Here is a 17,916-nt window from a genome sequence, read left to right on the forward strand (position 1 = left end):
TTGGGGTGTAATCTCTGACTTTGTAATATGTGAGATAAAGTCTATCTGCTGTAAAAAAAAAGACCTGTAAATAAATATCCTAGGCTTGCCTCCATGGATCATTGCTGGACCGCTGAGCGGCGCGCTCGCCATGGACTCCCGCATGACCCACTATGCAAATTCTGCTGCCAGGAGCCCGAGACCATTGACCACATCTTGGTCCAATGCGCCTTCTCTCGAATCACATGGCATGAGATCCTCTCATGGTGCAGGCTGCCGGCCTCCACCCCCGCTGCCTCGGCGAGCTTCTACGCCTGGTGGGCTGCCACCTCCAACGCCGCCCGGGGCAGCCTCCGCAAGAGTGCTAACTTCCTCATTGCCCTTGTGGCTTGGTCTCTTTGGAAGCACCACAACGCCGCGGTGTTCGACAATGCCCAACCTTCATGCGATGATCTGCAACGCACTATCTGCGACGAGGCCCGGCTTTGGGCGTGCGCCGACGCCAAAGGCTTAGAGTCAATTATCCCCGCAATGTAATAGCTTGTAGCGAGGCTGAGCAACCTCCCCCCTGCTCACTTGCACCTCATGGGACGCCTGATAGCGCATGTCCTGTGGGGCTGCCCTTTGTAACTCTCTCTTCTATCTATCAATGCAAAGATACGCAACAATGCGTATTCGTGAAAAAAAATATCCTAGGCTCCTATTTCCCTCTTCCCACCCTGCATTTTTCCGGTCCGCGAGTAAAACGTACTACTACTACACGAAGAAAGGGAGAAAGTTCGAGGGGCCAATAGGGGAAAAGGCAAGGAGAACCCCGCGAAGCGAGAGAGAAGAGCGAGAGGGAGAGGGAGGGAAAGAGAGAGATAGGGAGGGGAGGGGAGGGAGCTCGCCAATGGCGGTTAGGGTTTCGCCTCCAGTCTCCTCCCGCTGCTAGCCGCGCTGCGAGTCGAGAAGCTGCCGCACCGCCCCACTCGTCGAAACGCGCGCGGGGTCTCCAGCGATGGGGGAGAAGCCGGGCCAGGGCAGGAAGGAGGCGTGGCAGGGCGAGTCGCTGCGCACGCGCATGAAGGTGAGCTCCTCCCGCTTATTGCCCCTCATCGGAGTTCCTAGAAGCATCTAGCGGCGAGCTGGCGCGGTAGATCCACTCGCGGCAGTTTCTTTGGCGCGCCCGTGCCTTCGGTTTGCGGCTTGGGCGCGGGCTGTCATCGGAGCTCCCGTTTGATCCCCATTTCGAGGTACCCGATGTTTCTAGAAGTCCGCGGGCTCTGGGATTGACGAGGTCGCTCCTCTCGAACTGAGAGGCGGTAATTCGATGTTCCGTTCATGTTGGGACAGTGTAGAGTGGGTATAGTTTTGGGGATTTTCAAGCGCACGGCTGGTTGGAGAAATCTAGGATGTTTTCGCTATGTTTTGTGCGATTTTCTGCAGCAGCAAGCCCTACAAGTGACGATCTCTTGCTAATTGGCACATACAATCGTTTTTCTTTTTAAGTCAGCACCTACAGATTATAATACTTCGATATAGCCATATAGGAGTACCAGAGGTATTTCACTTGTCCAGTTCATTCACGTGAATGCAGTATGCCGCCTCGTGTATATCTAGAAGAACGGTGCAACATCAGTTTGCTGAATAGTTTTTACTCAAGACATTTTAGTTCCATTTGCCGAAAAAGGCTCACGCCACACTTTATGTATAAAGCAACTTTTTAGTTCCATTTCAAGCTTCAGCTAATTTGTTGACTATGCTGCAAACAAGGATTTACACAAACCCCGTTGCTGCTGCGGAGTTGTTATTCACAAGGGAATTTTCCTGCTTAGCATCGTAGGTGCTGGTTAGTAGCAAGCATGTAACATGTTTGTTTAGTTGTTTTTGAGCTTCGTGCTTCAAGGATATGACATGTACACCTGCTCGATCTTGTATGGACTATCAGGTTTTATCTAAATATATGTCAGTTAGTAACCTGATGTCTGCATTGGGCTAGCTACCTGTAGAAGAAGGCCAAACTTCATGCCTTAAACGGGATTAGAGCATCAGAAGTGGGATATAGTGTATGGGTGCTACTGTACTGGTGTGCAATACAGCCATGGATCATAAATAGGTCCGAGTAAGGAATTTAGGCCACTATGCTCTCTGTTTGGTTCAATTAAAGATCACCATCACAGAAGTGTTGCTATCTCCTTATTGTAATGATTAGATTTCTGCTTATCCGGTTCTGTTTGGTAAGGAGGATAATCATAGGTCAAGATTCATAAGACTTATATTCCAGTAATTTGTAGATCACATTTATTTTCGGCAGAGGGAATCAGGGGGTTATAGTATTGCGTTATTGATATAGAGAATCGAGCATCGTCCTGTTGGCTAAAGGCGTGGGTCCGTGCCGACCCACTGTGTTCGAGGCTTAGTCTCCATTGGGTATGCTTGTGATCATGGTTATCTTCTTAATTGAAATGCCACGGGTGCTAGTGCCTTCTTGGTGCTGGTTGAGTTTCTTTATATACTGATATGTATTTTTCCAGACATTAGTTTGATTATTCAAATGTAGGTTGTTGAACGTTCCCAAGCATGAAATTTCAGTGTCATAGCAGAGCAGTAATTTGTTTTGGAGTGGGTAAATTAGGATGCCACACAGTTCATCATTTTCTGCTGTGTGTGGTAAAGATTTTACAAGTAGCTTGGCATGACTACTATGGTATCCTTCACCTCATTTACTAGGCCCGTTTTTTACTGGGTCACTCAAATGTGCAATATGCTTTGCCTGTAACTGTTAATCTACTTATTATCTTATCCCCACTTATTTATGCATTTTGTGCTATGCTATATAAGCAATAGCCATTAAGACATTTGACACTTTAAAAATTGTTCCAGCGTGTCAAAGTGTACCGGTTGGAAGATAATGGGAAGTGGGATGACCAGGGAACGGGTCATGTAACCATTGACTATATAGAGGTATGGTTTGACAATATTTCTTAGTTATATATGGTTTCTCTGCTGATGCACCACATAATTTAAATTTTCTAGAAGCATGTGGTGATGTACATGTCGTTATTCACACTATTGCTGGATTTTATTTCTATGTTGGTAGTTTTGCTATGTTGTTGATGGCTTTATCATCCTTCTGTTTTTTTTTTGTATTTTGTACAATTACATTGGAGTTGAACAGGCCAGCATATTTGCAGTATGGGAGCTTAATATTACTACACATATTCATAGTGCCTCTGATGGCATTAGGGATGCAAGTGCGCCGAGCCAACCCATTGACTTATCCTGCGTTTGCTAGATATATATTTTTAAAGTATACTAGAGATGACACCTGTGCGTTGCTGTGGAAATTGGTTCAATTATTTCAATGAGATTTGGTTGTATGAAACATTAGTTTTTGGATAACAATGTGAGAATTTAAACTAAAATAATATAACTTATTGTATTTTATTATACTATATAGTTGTAGAATATTTATTGAATATGAGTATCATCCATGGTGTATGTTAACGTGTGTCTTTTCCCATGCATGGTGGTATGCCATGGTGAGTTGGCATAGTTGCACGTGAAGTGTTTTCTATGGTGGGTCTTTTCACATGCATGGTGACATAGTTTCATGTTGAGAGAATTAGAGTTAGTGGGGATCAACTATTTAGATATATAGGATATGCAAAGTGGACCACCAGTTAAGTTAACACCAAAGTGGCCAATTGGGCCGACCCACTTGCATCCCTACATGACAGTGAAGTTTGGTCTGTTTATCACTGAGAAAAAAGTAAGGCATGAAGCAGTGTTGGCGACAAGATTTTTCTTTTTAAGCGTTATTGTTTGTCATTCAAGATTTACTTTCTCAGCTTTTTTCTTACCTAGGGGTCAAAAGATCTCGCTCTCGCTGTCGTGGATGAAGAGGATAATGACACTCTGCTGCTTCACAACATTACACCTGATGATATCTACAGGAAACAAGAAGGTGAACTGGCATGCTATCCTTTTTTTTTATAGCCATTTCTTTCTTTCTCCTAACACAGTGGTTTGCCCATTTTATTTGGTAGAAACAATCATCTCATGGAGGGATCCTGAAAAGGCACTAGAATTAGCATTGAGCTTTCAAGAAGCCGAATCATGCTCATTCATATGGTGATTCAACAATAAATGGTGTTATTTCTGTGTCCCTTCAGTGGCTTAATCATGTCTAATTTGCATTCTGATGGCTTTATGTAGGGAGAATATGTGTACCATACAGCTTGAACTACAATCTAAAATCCTTGGCTGTGAGTTTGTTAAATCAGTTGGTTTTTTGTCTGGTTGTTCTCATTCGTCCTTGTAATTATTTTGCCATGTCTTGCAGCTCATGAAGTTCGTCCACAACGAGCAGTGAAATCTCTAGAAGCTCCAAGAGATTTGCTTTCGCGTGGTAGGTAACTACTTATTCTCTCGTGTGCAACATGTGCTCTATAATGTACTCCCTCCATCCCATATTAATTGTCGCTCAAACGGATGTATCTAGCACTGAAATACGTCTAGATACATCCGTTTGAGCGACAATTAATATGGGACGGAGGGAGTATTTGATAACTTAGTATCAAAGTAATCTTTACAATTAACTCTTGATTGTTATGTTGCAATATGTGCACATGATCCCTTTAGTATTGCTAATGTTCAGTACTGAGTTATTGGGACTGATTTACCATTTCAATTCAACAACCCCAAGAACTCTGCTTAATTCTTGAGTGGATTATTTGGTGGCCTGATCACATTATATTCAATTTCAGAAGCTCTGTATGAAACATTACATTCTTATGTTTATTTATTCAACTGAGAAGTCATGCTAAGGATCCTTTTTTTTATTTGTGATGATCATTTAGAAAGTTCAGAATATTAATCAGTTATTGCTTTACCTGCAGGTAAATCCTTAGCATTTGAACTTCCTCCTCTTGAATTGTCCAGTCTCTCTGTTATTTTAAAGGTGTGAGCAACCTTCAGTGTTCTTTTCATGTAAACCTTTTAACACTTAGTGTTTTTATGATGCTTTATTTAATGACATCTTTTCGGTTGCCAAGTAGAAGCATCATATACTTTGCAAGCAGATATTAGGAGCTCAAAAGTATTGTGAAGTCACTTAGGACATGGGGGAGTCTTTATGTATTTGTAGGATTCAACTTGTTCAATGTGCGTGTAGTAAACATACAGAATGAATCATACAATGTTTTATTCTCAAAAAATTATACAGCCAGCCCACCAGGGTTCGACCATCCCTGACCGAAAGTCTGGTGTCTTATTCTTCTATATTGATTGTAGCAAGGGGCTTCTCGCCCCTTAGGCCCTTCTTTTTTCTTGAAAAATTATACAATAATTTTGCATACTGAATATTGAAATATTGTTCACCAAATGTACAGACTATACTGCTATGTGATGTGACGCAGCAGACACGTCTCGCAGATTTAATACTGAAAGATGTAAGTCATTGATTTGTTTATTTGTGGTTATGATGCTGTATGTTGCACGTTTCTCTCCCTGCAGTTAGGTGCATACATGTAGATTTGATGCAAATATTAAGTCAAATGCAGCGCAACGAGATTTATCCTGTGGAGCCAACACATGATCAAGTGTTTTTTTAAATGTTAAACACATAATAAAAAATGTAATTTGTTTAACTCACATATTGTTCTTATACGGCTGATTCACAAGATATCAAAGGAAGAGTGAATTATGAATCATGCAATTAGCTGATGAGATTAAGACTAATAAGTTTTTCAAGTATTCATCCTCCAAATGTTTGTCAGCTTTCACAAAATCTTCCAAAAGCCAGAAAGTTCCTCTTACATATTTTTACTTCGCACCTGATTTTCAAATGGGCACGTACCTTAATATGTGCTTCCTTTCTCTTTTAGTATATTTTAACTTTGAACCTGATTTTCAAATGGGCACATGCCTTAATACACACAGCTTTAAGTCTTGGATTTCATATCTTCATAGAATCAATTTATATGTGTAAATTTCATCGCAAAATCCTCTCATACTTGCACAATGTAGGTGCAATCAGCCCCCATCTGTCTAGTAGAAACTAGGCAAATGAATGCTTTTATTTTGGTAAGAGGAATGAATGTAGCTAACTAGACTGTCAACAAATTGCATCTGCACACAAGGTTTTCTGAATTTTGATTTATCTATGTATGTATACCGTGATGTTTTGAACTTATCTGTTTCACTAATCCAACATGTTGCAGCGTGATTTTTTCCCCAAGATAGTGGACCTTTTCAGAACATGCAAGGGTTTAGGGGACATGGATGGTCTCCACAAGATCTTCAGATTAGTCAAGGCAATCAGTAAGTACATACTCCCTCCGTCCCAAAATAAGTGTCAACTTTGTAACGGAGGGAGTACTTAGTAAGCTTCAGCATAGATTATTTCAGCTTGCTACTTACATTTTTTCTGATTGTGCAGTATTATTGAACAGTGCTGCTATATTTGACAAGATTTTCTCCGATGATTTTATTCTTGACATAATTGGTGTCCTTGAATGTAAACACTATACCCTGTACCTCTCATTTGTGCTTTACATCAGTAAAATTATAAACTCTGCTGTGTTCTACACAATGACGAGCTACATGCACTGTTCTTTACTTATTTATTAACGAGTCCCGATCTATACAGACGATCCAGAGGTTCGTAATGTGCAAAATCATAGTGCTTTCCTGAAGGAGCATGCAGTTTTCAAGGAGGTAAATCGAGTGTCATCTTTTATGCATCTTAAACTGTTTGAGTTGTAATGATTTTAGGTGATGCTTTCTCTCTCATAGGCCATACCCATTAGAAATGCTTCTGTGGTTTCAAAGATTCATCAAACATACAGAATATGCTATATAAAGGTCAGTGCTCTGCTGCACCACCCTGCCCCCGCCATCTAGAGTTTTCGTTTATTTGATCTCTGTTGCCAACTTTTGTGCTAATTATTTCAAACTGGAGTGCCTATCATCTACAGGATGTTATATTACAGAAAGGACTGGATGAAGCTACTCTGGCAAGCCTTAACGCAATTATTAATGCGAACTATGCTTTTGTTAGTGTTTCAACTTTACCAAGTTTTCACGTGCTTTAATAAAAATTTCCTTCTGTAATTTTGGACTGTATGATTCTCCTGTAGGTTGTTTGTCTACTGAAGGATGACACTTCTTTTATGCAAAGACTGTTTGCTACTATGAGGTCTTCAAATATTTCCGCTGAATCAAAAAGAGAACTGGTGAAACTAGCATTTCATTTTGTTGTTTATTTCTTTAGATACACCCTTCTGTCTCAGAACCTGCAATAATGTATGATTACTCCCTCCGGTCCTTTTTAGTCTGCATATAAGTTTTGTCCGAAGTCAAAGCATCTCTACTTTGACCAAACTTATATAAAAAAGTATCAACATTCACAATGCCAAATTAATATTGTTAGATTCATTATGAAATGTAGTTTCATAGTATATGTATTTGATATTGTAGATGTTGATATTTTTTAATATACATTTGGTCAAACTTTGCAATGTTTGACTTGGCACAAATCTAATATGTGGAGTAAAAAGGACCGGAGGGAGTAGTAGTCATGATGGCTATATTATATTATGATCTGTTCTGTTAACCTTGTTTGAACTATTCAGTTGCAATTGTTGAACTGCCAGAAAAGAAGAAATGCTAATGAATGTTCATTCCTTTGATGGATCACAGTAGTTCCATGATGTGTTGTAGGCAGCTGGCACTTAGAGGAAATGAACAAACCATGAACCCAAGGATGTGTTTGAGTGAACTGGGTTTTTGTGTGGGCTTTGCTGATGCTAGCGTCTAGATGAAGTAGTTTATTTGTTCACCATGTACTGTTGCGTGACTATCGTAAATTAGATTGGAAAATATATTTGAGCTCTGCTGAGCATTGGCTTCCATCATTTGGGAGTTGATATGAGTGTGGACTATGAATCTTTGCACTAAGTTGCTCCAAAAGTATCTTTGTACTACGTACCTTATTACCTTTCTAGTCGATCTGCTAGTTCTTTATGTTGAAATTATATATCATTGTGTGTGTTGGGGTGTGTGTGGCGTGCCAGTGTACGCTCAATTCAGCAATGGTTCTCCTTTTGTATGCCACTTACATGGATAACATTTTGTTCTTTGCAGGTCTTGTTTCTGCGTGAGTTTTGTACTGTCAGCTCAAGTCTGCAGCCTGCTCAACGAATGCAACTATCTAGGTTGGTATATGGATGCTGTATTTTCTCTTGCGCACTTCAGAATTTCTTTCTTTCTTTTGTTGGAATTTATTGCAGTTATCACGATATTACCTGGTGCCTGCCACACTGTATTCATGGTCATTTTGATCAGGTTTTGTTCATCGTTGACAACAACAACAACAACAACAACAAAGCCTTTCAGTCTCAAACAAGTTAGTTAAAATCCATAAGATATCGAAACCAGGTCATGGTTCTGGCACATGGATAGCTAACTTCCACGCACCCCTGTCCATGGCTAAATCTTTGTTTGTCCATGGCTAAATCTTTGTTGATATTCCAGTCCTCCAGATCTCCCTTTACGGACTCCTCCCATGTCAAGTTTTGGTCTACCCCGCCTCTCTTGACATTATCTAGGTTTTGTTCGTGATCCTGGCAAAATTTTCTTTGTTAGTTGGTGGGTATTCGTGGCAGCATTTTATGGATGTAATAAGCAAATAGTTGGATCAGCTTTTCCATTTTCCTTTCTCTCCCTCTAGATCGGCTCACATTTGTTATAATAACTTCTCTGTCAAGCCCATTCTTAGATAGAGAAACATAACTAATACTAGTAGGTTTCTGTTCCGCATTCGTCGCCAAGTCTTGTGGTAAATGTATATTACAATCTTAGCTTTTGTTGGTTATAGGGTGATGCTGTCCATTTGTCATGTTATTCCTGTGTGTATGACTGCAGCCTTTTCAGTTACATGATGACTTATGACAAGCCAACGCTTCTACGAGTTGTGTTTACTCTCTGCTAGCCATATGCTTTATGCCAAAATTATTATTGTACATATTGTTTTTGACAGTATACTGTATGGATGTGCTAAAGGATATAGTGCATATCATTTACGTAAAGGGAACACTGTTGACCTCTCGTTTGTGTTTTGATCATTATCTTACCTTGATGCAATGCAGACATGCCTCTCAAGCAGTTTAGTCAATTTTAACTAAACATCATTCAAGTACAATTTCTTGTAAGCTGTATCATTAGAGACTGTTGTAGTAGTTTAGTAATCGTGTTTCTCTATTCAGGGATCTAGCAGGTCGAGGTGTCTTTGATATAATTTCTGATGTGCTGCGGAGTCAGGAAAAAGTGCTTGTCTCAGCTGGGTAACTTCTGGCGCAGTGAATGAATTCTTCTTTGGTTGTTTCTGTATCTTATCCTTTTAAGTCTCACCATTTTTTGGGCAAATGCAGGACAGACATCCTACATTATCTTACTCAAGATCCTAACTTACTGAGATCATATATTGCAAACCACGAGGAAAGTTCTAGAGAAGGCATTTCTCTTCTTGGGCTTCTGGTAAGTGAATTTTGGTCTCCGTACAGGATTTGTTGCAGTACTTTTGGTCCAAGCAGTGAATTACATTCCTGTAAAGCCATCGTGTTCTTGGGTCTGTTCAAGCTTGTGTCGAGGGAGAGCCAATTGTGCTCTCTTACCTTGGCAAGGTTTTCCGTGCCCCAACTGCTCTCTCTCTCTCTCTCTCTCCTGGCAAAGCTAATGTTATTGTGCTGCTACAAAACACCAGGTCTGAGCAGCTAAGGCTAGACATAGGGTAATCTAGCCTTGGATCCAAATGCACCCTAAATCATTGCACCTTCTTGTATTGTGGGTATGTCCTGTCCATTTGTTGTGAACTGCGAGTATCTTACAATTTAGTGGAACATTTGGACATTGAATTGTGTATTTGCTTGGCATATCTTCTTTTTTTCTTCTTCGAATCCATGCAAACTGTTTGCCTTTTCCTGTTCATTGTGTTATTTTTATCAGGTGATTGTTTTTCTGTCTGATGCTTTTCAGAATATTCTTTTAGCAAAACTCAAATTGCCTTCTCTAGCATAATTGTGGATACTGCTAACAGTTAATCAAATTTCAGATTGAAGGCATTGCAACTGACTTCGGTGGCGAAATGCTCTGCCAGTTTCTGGAAATTCTAAAGGTGCTGCTGGATGGATGTACTGCGGATACGGTTACACAATGTGTAAGATGCTTTAGCTTATATCATGTACTAAGGACATTATGTAATGCACATCCTTGGTATGATGAATCTCTTCGGGAAATAGTGTTTTTCTCATGTTTCTGCTCCTCTGCTCTCCAATGCTTTTGATCTTCATTTTGGTTTATGAGTAGATGCACGTAGCTAATATGTTTTTTTATAGAAGCCAATATGAGCTTTGTGGTCATTACAAAATATTACATTTTTTCAAATGCTTGTGTTTAACTAGATTGTGGTATGAAATTTTTGTCTCTGTACTGTTGCAGAGAGACTTCATCGAGTTATTTTATGAGAAGTGTTTTGATAAGTTGATCAATATAATAGAATCGTCAAGAGTTGAAGAATATTCTGCGAAGCTTGAAATATTGTATAACATTTGTGAGCTCTTATGCTTTTGTGCACGTCATCACCCCTACAAGATCAAGTAATGCTCGGTCCCACCGCTCCCCCCCAGCTGTTCATTTTTTTGGCGTCTTTGTTAACACGCGGCTCTCAATCTTGCAGGATCACCTTTTTTGGAAGCAATTCAATGGAGAAGATCCTTACTCTAACCCGTCGAAGAGAGAGGTCTTTGGTTGTGGCAGCTGTCCGAATCATGCGTACTATTATTGGTGCTGGCAGAAATGTAAGAAATTTACTTTGTCCCATAAATAAATTAAGCATTGCATCATTGAGGGCTCTTTACATCCAGGAAAAGCACTATATAATTGAAATTTTGGTTCTTCTGCGCACTAAGTCTATTGGTCCCTCTTGACTACATTATGACTGCCAACTTAAAACTAGATACAGTCTAGCAAGCATTCCATGTTGACCACTGGATAATGGATCAGATTCACTGGGATGTAATTATTGCAGCACAACTGACAACTTCTTAATTAACCCACTCACATGCTGAACATATTTATGATTGTTCCCACGTCCTCAAGAGTTGAGTATCATGACCACCCAAATCCAACCTATCTTTCATCCAATGATCCACATGCGAGTTTATCATACACCTAGGCTTGTTTGCTTATATGCATCACATGCACCCCATATCTTATTACTGCAAAAAAGAGTCGTTTGTAGCTTAAAATATTTAACAGCGGTGGCGACTTTTACTAGTGAAGGCAAATCTCTCTTGATTTGTATAGTTGAATCCGCCCTTTATGTACACGCGTACTACAAGTGTAGTATAAAGCCGAATAAAAGGACTGATGATTCCAAGATGAGGATTTAGCTTCCTTCGTCGGAGGCAATAGTAAACATGTCTGTCAATCATGTTGCTTGCTTCTTTTAGCAAAACTGTGTGGTACACCTTATATCGCTGATCGTTAGAGAATAGGCCTACCAGCCAGCAAGCATATCCTAACTGCAATGTTCTTGTCATATCTTAATTTGAGATGTTTTTTTTGCTGTGTTCTCTAGGACGAGCTTCTAATTAGCCATGTCATTGAATTCAACACGTTGAAACCAATTATTGAAGTATTTGTTGAAAATGGGAATAGATACAACATGCTACACTCCACGGTCCTCGAACTGTTGGACTTCATAAGAAAGGTACATCCTTATCCATTGACGTGTACATGTTATCGAGTATGGGAAAAAATATCTGTCTCTCCAAAAAAGGAAAACCATTATCTACTGGGCTTTGCCATCTGATGCATTTTTGTGAACAGGAAAATCTAAAATCCCTCGTCCTATATGTTGTTGAGTCTTTTTGGGATCAACTTTTGATGTTTGAACAACTGGCAAGCATTCAGGCCTTCAAACTCAAGTATCAAGAGGTGGAGAGTTGAGACTTTGTCTGTTCTCGCATTCTGCCATTACTGTCAATTTTGTCAACCTAGCAAGTTAGGCATTAGTATACCATGTACTATTGACATGAACAATGATGGTATTTTGTTTCCTGCTAGTACGTGGATATTGCTGAGGAAACGCAAACTACTAGTGTGGATCATACGAGAAAGGCAGATGAAAGAGGTCTTGATAAGGAAGAGGAAGATTATTTCAGTAAAGACAGGTCTTAAGTTTATTTCCTCATTTGCTGCTTATTTTATAATGCTGGGTTGATTGGATTCCAGATGTTCCATTTTTTGTAACTCTTGATGTTGCATTGTTTACTGAACCGACGTGAAATTTCTGTTTTACCTTTAGCAATGAAGAAGATTCTGCTGCACAGACCAGACATGCACATCAACAATGCCTGGTTAAGCCAGCTAATGGAAGTGAAATCCATCACATCCCTGCAAGGTATCTCATCTTCGACAACTGGGGATATTACCAGCTGTACTGTGTTTAAGATTAATGTGCTGTCTTTTACTGGTTTACATCGAAGATAACTCGGCAATTTTTCTGATTCCTATTTTCTGTACTAATCATGTAATTTCTGTACTCTTAAACATACTTCGTTTCTTGTGTTTCATTCATCTCTTGGCATTTTCAGGCCTAAATCTGGTGGTCTTGTGGATAATGGCTCCGACAAAGATTATAAGCCATCTCCCAAGCGACCCGTAAAAGCCGATGAAGCCTTAAATATACCCATGGAGAGCCGTAGCTCATTGGACAGCAAAGATGCAGATGGGAATATTCTAAAGAAGCCCAAGCTACAGTCACCACTCTCACCTGCTTCAAGCATAAAAAATTCTGACGGCAACGATGATGTAGGGAAGGCAAGCCCAGCCTCTCGAGATCAACAACAACATGCCCCGGAAAGCCTGGATTCTGGCCATCAAACTGGAGACGACTGTATGAAAGATGCTGAGGATACAACAGAAACAACCGACTCTGAGCCTTCTACAGCAGGATGAGTTGTTTTTCTCCATCAATTGGCCTCAACCCGGTCTTTCCTTGCAGCTAGAAGGATAAGGAATCACGTTTGGCTCCAAAGAAGGCTAGATCCATAATATGCTAAACTTCAAGCCCGCAAGCTTGACTGGAAGTGAGAAAGCTTTGGGCACAGCCATATATATCTTGGATGTGATATCGACTGAACGTGTGAAATTGATCTTCAGGAATAGATCCTGAAGCTGAGAATGAGCGCAGCTTTCGTCACGGCAACATAGGAATTTTTGGTTGCATTAGTCTAAGTATGGACAATATGACATTTCGCAAGGGCACGGAATGTGCCCTTTGCTAGAAGCTTCCACCGATGTGGAATGAAAGGCAGAGGAGCTGTTATCTTGTAAAACTGCCGGTAGAGATTAGAATGGTTCACAACAGCTTGCTCTATTTTGCAAGTCCAAATTAATGGTAGTCTAGCAATCTAGTTTCTGGTAGTACGGTGTCTATGTAACACGGGCTGTGCGCTGTGCATACGTTGTTTCCTGGTTTGCCACTCTGGTGCTCTCATTTTTTTTTCGAAAAGGAGGTTATCCCCCGGCCTCTGCATTCTCTGGTGCTCTCATGATTTGGCGATTTTATCTGAATTAATCCTATGCTCTTGATTGGGCGATTTCAACTGAATTAATCTTAGGCACATCATTACCTGTTTTTTGAATGTCGGTTGATTTTGGCTTCGCGCGAGACCGAAGGCGGGACTGGGTGAGGAGTGCTGGCCATGGTGAGACTGTGACTCTGAAACTTGATGGGTGTGAGGGTGATGAACATGAATAGGCTTGAGGAGGAAGACACATTGAGATCCGTTGGATATCGATCTGATGGTCAGGCAAGAAACTGACTGATTGAAACGTTTCTTTAGGATGAATAGCCACTCGCTTTTCCTGTTTCTCAGACTAGTAAGTGTGCACGTGCAACACACGTCTCGACTAATATATAACCATACATGACAATTGTGTGTATAAAAAGATATTCCCTCCATTCACAAATTCCTACATGTGTCAATTTAGTTTGGAACACCCCACTCAGAATTTCCATCAGAGCAAGTGCACCGCTATGTTCTCGCAAAATCTTCTCAAGCTAAAATCTGCGCCTCAGAAAGTATGGTCCTACGAAAAAGGGCAAGTAGCCAGCGCGAAAACACATATCATAACTGATAAACAAACATGCCATTTTGTTCTCTACTAATAAATTCAAGTCTTGTGCTGAAGTGGATTTTTGGATTTACTAATTTATAACTGATAACATTTTCACATATAATATTCTATAAAGAAGTGTTATATATGTTGATTAGATACAGACTCCACACCATGTTGCTCAACCAAATTTGTAATATCTTGAAATGGTGTACATGCTTGTGCGTCAATGGAACATATGTACATAGTATCTTCCAGAGGCTGAAGTTGTTCCTTTCTTTACGACAGACGCTTGAGGTGTGCAGCACTGAACAAAAGAGCCTATAGGAACATATAGTGTGTTTAGCACAAAAGAAGTTGTACAAGTTATTCGAGGACAAGCACATGATTTCTAGTGTGTTATTTATGACACACAACTGAATGAGAACTAGGAAAATACAAAATGTTCAAGATAAAATGTGAGTATGAGATGCGCCAATTTGTTTATTCAGAGGTGAGTTTCAAGGAAGTCATTTGAAGTTACATTATTCAGAAACATTGTTGCAAAAATAGCAAGATACATAATTAAATCGAACAGTCACATCATAATTCAAGTTACATTATGCAAAAATCTGCCACCATTGATTGCTCTTGTGTGATTATTGTTGGGCCTGGATGCCGTTGACGCTTACTCAAGCCACAAAAGCTGACATCAGGGGAAGAATTTGCTGGACCATTGTTTTGAGGTGTTAAATTATAATGTCCATCTGTGTATGGTTACTCCAACTACAGTTACACTCCAATGCGTAGATCAATTCTAAATTCCCAAACCATTTTGTAAATCTCGCATGCTACACCCGAGAGTTTCGGGAAAAGCAAAAGTTCAAATATTAGTTGTGGTACGAAAATTAAGACACTTGATGTACTATCATGTACTCCCTCTGTTTCTAAACATAAGCCTTTTTGAGATGTTCCTAGGGACTCATACGGATGTATATAGACATATTTTAGAGTGAGATTCACTCATTTTCCTCCGTATGTAGTCCATATTAAAATCTCTAAAGGGCTTCTATATAGGAACGGGGGAGTATTTGTCTTTAATTGGGGAACATTCTCTTATGCAAACGGAGGTACATCTTTACCTGCAGATAGAAAAGTACAAATGTCAAACAATATATAGAGGGGTATAGAGAGAGTGGTGAAGATCATTTAGGCAGGGCAACATAATCATGTGAACCAGATCCTGACTATTATGTACAAAGCAGCACCAATTAGTTTCTTAAAATTAAAATAAAGAATTGAGCATTAACCTCTATATATGACTGGGGAGCAATGTACGTGTATATCTCACAAAATTCAAGGTGCATAGTATACAGGAAAGAGCGTGTGTATGCATGCTATACGTTGAGTTGAGCCTGCCTGCCTGCCTGTCGGCGACCACACTTGCATATAGCCACGAGCAGTCCTCGTCTATGATAACGTATGTGACTCTTTGCCAGCTGCCGATAGGGCGTGTGGTAGAACATGAACTAACATATTGATGACCGGATCACCAAATACAGTGGCAAATACTATGATTTCCAAACACATTGTGGTTTTCAAAATATTGCTGAAAACTGTAGCCACACACTCACGCAATATTACAGGTGGGACCCCACCATGTCACACTACTGCTTCCTCCTCATCATTGTCATCCTGACCGCTAGGCCCAGATTCTTTCGGGGCTCCACTTGTCGGTGTCGTGTGGATCTTCGACTCGATGTCCGGCGTCGCCGTAGTGAAAGGCGAGGGCGTGACACAAACAGAGCCTAAATCATGTCCTCGAACAAGTCTATGAAATAATCCAATCCTTCTACTGCACAATCTAGTAAATCCCATGTAAAGAATGCATATTGAGATGCATGATACATTACTGAATTTTGCATCTATAAGGCCTACCGAAGTCAGCCTACATCGGTAACTTCCTGCACGCAAACTATACTTTGCTGTATTTTGCATGTATCAAATAATGAGCCTCACTAAATCAAGCATACACATGTCAGTACAGAGAACGACTGCTCATGCAAAATCGTTAATTCAGAAATTAGGCAAGCTGCTAAATTCAGTACAATTCCTAGATCGAAGCAAGCGTACAACTGATGTGGCCGCTCCCTGTGCACCCTCGGCAGCGTGGAGGCACGACGCCATGCGGCCTCGTTCGCTAGTGGCCGCCTTGCATGCGTCCACATCCCCGGTGGGGGTCGCAGCTCCCGTGTGCGGCGTTGAGGCAATGAGTGTGAGTTTCAGTGACAACAGTAATATGCAGATGTCTACATAAGCAGTAACATAATTGTAGCATGAATCAGTTGATTCCAAGACACGTCTTCTAGACGGTAGGGTTGCAAGTGCACGGTCTTTAATCTCTACCTCTGAGCAGCCATGTGAGGGCAGAAAAAAGGGTTAGGAGGGAGACGGGGTGGTTCGCTGTACCTGCACATCAAGTGGCGGTGCTCGGAGAACTCGGTCTCGCCCGTTGGACGGCGGGTGACGGGACGGTGGAGGAGCAGCCGTACGCTCGCCTGGATCCTGTTGGTGGTGGTGCTTGAGGCCTACAAGATCTAGCTGCCACGGATGAGAGGACGAATAAGTGGAGAACGAAGGCCATGGCGAGGCCCCTTCATCGCTCGGATTCCATGGGCTGCCGCGTCGAGATGGCCGGGAGACGTCAGATCCGTGCCGCCGTGTCACGAGTAGCAGCAGTCGGAGATGGAGAGGGGTGTCGGCACCAGGGACGATTCTAAGGGGGGACGAGGGGGGGCGAGACCCCCCCTAACGATCGAGTGCTCCCTCGATAACGATTAGCGATCCACTAAATTTTCTGCTTGCCTCCATGTACGTAACCTGCTTCGCCCCCCCATCCTCAGCCCATGTGTACAGCCCATTAGATTTTTTTTGAGTTGGTAGAGCCCATTAGATATGGAGCACTAACATGGGGAGCAACTAGTTTTACCTCAAAAAAAAAAAAAACTAGTTAACGAGCGCTCCGAGCGCTCGTAACGAGCGGTTCGGGAGCGCTCCGCACGTGACAAGTGTCGTGTCGCGCGCGGAGCGCTCCCGCAAGGGAAAACCAATTGCGCGGTTGGTTCCCGGTTTTCCCTTTCCGGTTTGTGGTTTGATGCGTTTTGCAGTTTGACCCTCGAACTATCAGAATTTTCCGTTTTCCCTTTCCGCGCGAAAACACAAAAATACCAGCTCGCGCGGTTGGTTCCCTGTTTCCCTTTCCCGTTTCCCTTTTTGTTCCCATTATATTTCCGGGTAATGGAGATTTATGGGGTAGTTACGGGCGGGGACTACCAACACGATCAAATGTCACCTTTCAAGTAAAGAAAAAAAGCAAATTTTTAATGTAAAACAGCAGTCTCCAGAGTCATTCAATCGTGTGACTTCTTTATAGGCACAAGTGAACACTAGGAGAGGCACGTGTGTATAATATCTTTACTAAATTGAAGAAAAGCGCCTTCGGCTCGTTCAATTTTCATAAACAACTTGAAGGGGGGCATAGGTCGAAGTGTGTGTTGGTCGTGCGGCGTGCTGGTTCGTGCGGCGCGTTGTACGTCGTGGTGTGGCACGGCGCCTCCGGCGCGAGGGAACCTCCGGCTCGCCTTCGGTTCGTTCAATTTTCATAAACATCTTGAAGGGGGGCATAGGTCAAAGTGTGTGTTGTTCGTGCGGCGTGCTGGTTCGTGCGGCGCGTTGTACGTCGTGGTGTGGCACGGCGCCTCCGGCGCGAGGGAGCCTCCGGCTCGCCTT

General features: G+C 41.6%; 1 protein-coding gene and 1 long non-coding RNA gene across 2 annotated transcripts; one reads left to right on the top strand and one right to left on the bottom strand.

Moving 5' to 3' along the window:
- Positions 1-763: 763 nt before the first annotated feature.
- LOC123180581 (serine/threonine-protein phosphatase 4 regulatory subunit 3) lies at positions 764-13,564 on the top strand. The gene is made up of 25 exons (XM_044592658.1): positions 764-1,048; positions 2,845-2,925; positions 3,829-3,928; positions 4,011-4,095; positions 4,180-4,229; positions 4,307-4,372; positions 4,863-4,924; positions 5,355-5,414; positions 6,186-6,285; positions 6,404-6,481; positions 6,614-6,681; positions 6,760-6,828; positions 6,942-7,019; positions 7,104-7,199; positions 8,110-8,180; positions 9,231-9,308; positions 9,396-9,501; positions 10,076-10,180; positions 10,462-10,619; positions 10,700-10,820; positions 11,603-11,734; positions 11,854-11,961; positions 12,091-12,197; positions 12,332-12,427; positions 12,621-13,564. Exons 1-25 carry the CDS (start codon positions 980-982, stop codon positions 12,982-12,984), a joined length of 2,508 nt encoding a protein of 835 aa, XP_044448593.1. The 5' UTR covers positions 764-979; the 3' UTR covers positions 12,985-13,564.
- Positions 13,565-14,607: 1,043 nt separating this feature from the next.
- LOC123180582 (uncharacterized) lies at positions 14,608-16,979 on the bottom strand. The gene is made up of 2 exons (XR_006491120.1): positions 16,597-16,979; positions 14,608-15,269 (listed from the first exon to the last, which is right to left on the bottom strand). It is a non-coding gene; the product is annotated as an uncharacterized lncRNA (long non-coding RNA).
- Between the last annotated feature and the right edge of the window lie 937 nt (positions 16,980-17,916).

This window comes from Triticum aestivum, chromosome 1D (assembly GCF_018294505.1).
Source record: "Triticum aestivum cultivar Chinese Spring chromosome 1D, IWGSC CS RefSeq v2.1, whole genome shotgun sequence".
In the NCBI taxonomy this organism is placed as follows: Eukaryota; Viridiplantae; Streptophyta; class Magnoliopsida; order Poales; family Poaceae; genus Triticum; species Triticum aestivum.

Coding starts and splice junctions, on each gene's coding strand:
- LOC123180581 (XM_044592658.1), top strand. CDS start 980: ATGGGGGAGAAGCCGGGCCAGGGCAGGAAGGAGGCGTGGCAGGGCGAG. Junction 6,682..6,759: donor AGCATGCAGTTTTCAAGGAG/GTAAATCGAGTG, acceptor TCTCTCTCATAG/GCCATACCCATTAGAAATGC. Junction 9,309..9,395: donor AAAGTGCTTGTCTCAGCTGG/GTAACTTCTGGC, acceptor GGGCAAATGCAG/GACAGACATCCTACATTATC.